The 1,369-nt window shown below is 57.0% G+C and overlaps 1 protein-coding gene across 1 annotated transcript; it reads left to right on the top strand.

Moving 5' to 3' along the window:
- On the top strand, window positions 1-1,369 carry DQ04_20841000 (adenylyl cyclase; the record flags this gene model as incomplete). The annotated part of the gene is made up of 1 exon (XM_009317966.1): window positions 1-1,369. A coding segment is annotated over one exon (1,369 nt), but the record flags the coding sequence as incomplete, so codon positions are not given.

Here is a 1,369-nt window from a genome sequence, read left to right as displayed (position 1 = left end):
GGTGCAGCTGCTGCGCTGGGTATCCAGCTGAACGTCACGGATACAAACAGTATTACGCTTGAGCTGATAAATACCTTAACAGCTGGTGCAATGTCGGCACTGAGGGATGCGAAGAAGAGAAAGCGCATCCATGCCGTGGGTGGTGTGGTGACACAGGTGCTGCTTGATGACGAATCTGTGGTATTCATTGACGCGCAGGGGCTTCATCCAGGGTTGAGCAAGTTTCGCCGGCACGTGATTCACCTGTCACCGACGCTGGAGCAGGAGTTCTTTGTGGTTGCGCAGTACCTCGGCAACACGACTGTCGCCAACGCCCACGCTGTGATCCGCAGCGATGGGGCTGCTGCTGTTGGTGATGTGCTACGGCGGTCGCTTGTGACGTTTGGCGGGTCGCTGCTGTCGTCCGCGCTGCTGGGTGGCGGTGACGCGCTGGAGAGCCACCTGCCTCGCGATGGCGATGTGTTCGTCGTGGGCCTTGCTGCTGCCGATGTTGCTGTGATCGCGGGTCACCTGGCGAAGCACAGCGGTGTGCGTGTGCTTGTGTTGTTCACGGAGTTCTCGTTGCTGTACGGTGAGTTTGTTGCTGCGTTCAATGGGAGTGCGGCTGCTGGGCGCCTTGTGTTCGCGACGAGCCTGCCGCACTGGGCGGACGAGAGCACGACCTCTGAGACGGTGCGGGAGTTCCACGCTGCTGTCAAGGACAGGACGAAGTGGATTCCGCTTGCTCTGAGGGGCTTCGCTACTGTGAAGCTGATGCGCTCAGTTGCTGCTCGAATGGACAAGGTTGGTGCAAAGCATCTGGCTGATTTCTTCTACACCAATATCATATTGGCGGTGGACGACATGCACTACGGCCCTTTCTACGATGATGCGGATTGCAGCGCATACATTGGTGACGTGATGTGTGGTGTGAACTATGGTGCCTCGTCACTCNACGACATGCACTACGGCCCTTTCTACGATGATGCGGATTGCAGCGCATACATTGGTGACGTGATGTGTGGTGTGAACTATGGTGCCTCGTCACTCTCTGTGTGGGCGCTGGACCGCGTGTTCGACCCCAAAGTGCCTGAGCTGCTTCCCGCTGTGACGCCGTCGATGCTGTACACGGAACCATCTTTGCTACGGAGTGGATATGTTGTTGGCGTTCTGTTAGGAACCATTTCTGTGACTGCGTGTGTGCCGTTATTATTATTATTCCTCAGGCAAGACAGTCGTGACAACGCCAGGGCTGCGAAAAACAGTGAAAAAGCTGTTACTCTGATATTCACTGACATCGAGAGCAGCACTGCGCTGTGGGCTGCGTGCCCCGAGATCATGCCTGACGCTGTGGCGACGCACCACCGGCTGATCCGGTCGCTGATTGCGA

Source organism: Trypanosoma grayi (genome assembly GCF_000691245.1).
Source record: "Trypanosoma grayi strain ANR4 Tgr_2084_V1, whole genome shotgun sequence".
NCBI classification, from domain to species: domain Eukaryota; phylum Euglenozoa; class Kinetoplastea; order Trypanosomatida; family Trypanosomatidae; genus Trypanosoma; species Trypanosoma grayi.
Note: the sequence above shows the minus strand (reverse complement) of the source record. Positions and strands in the feature narration are given on the sequence as shown.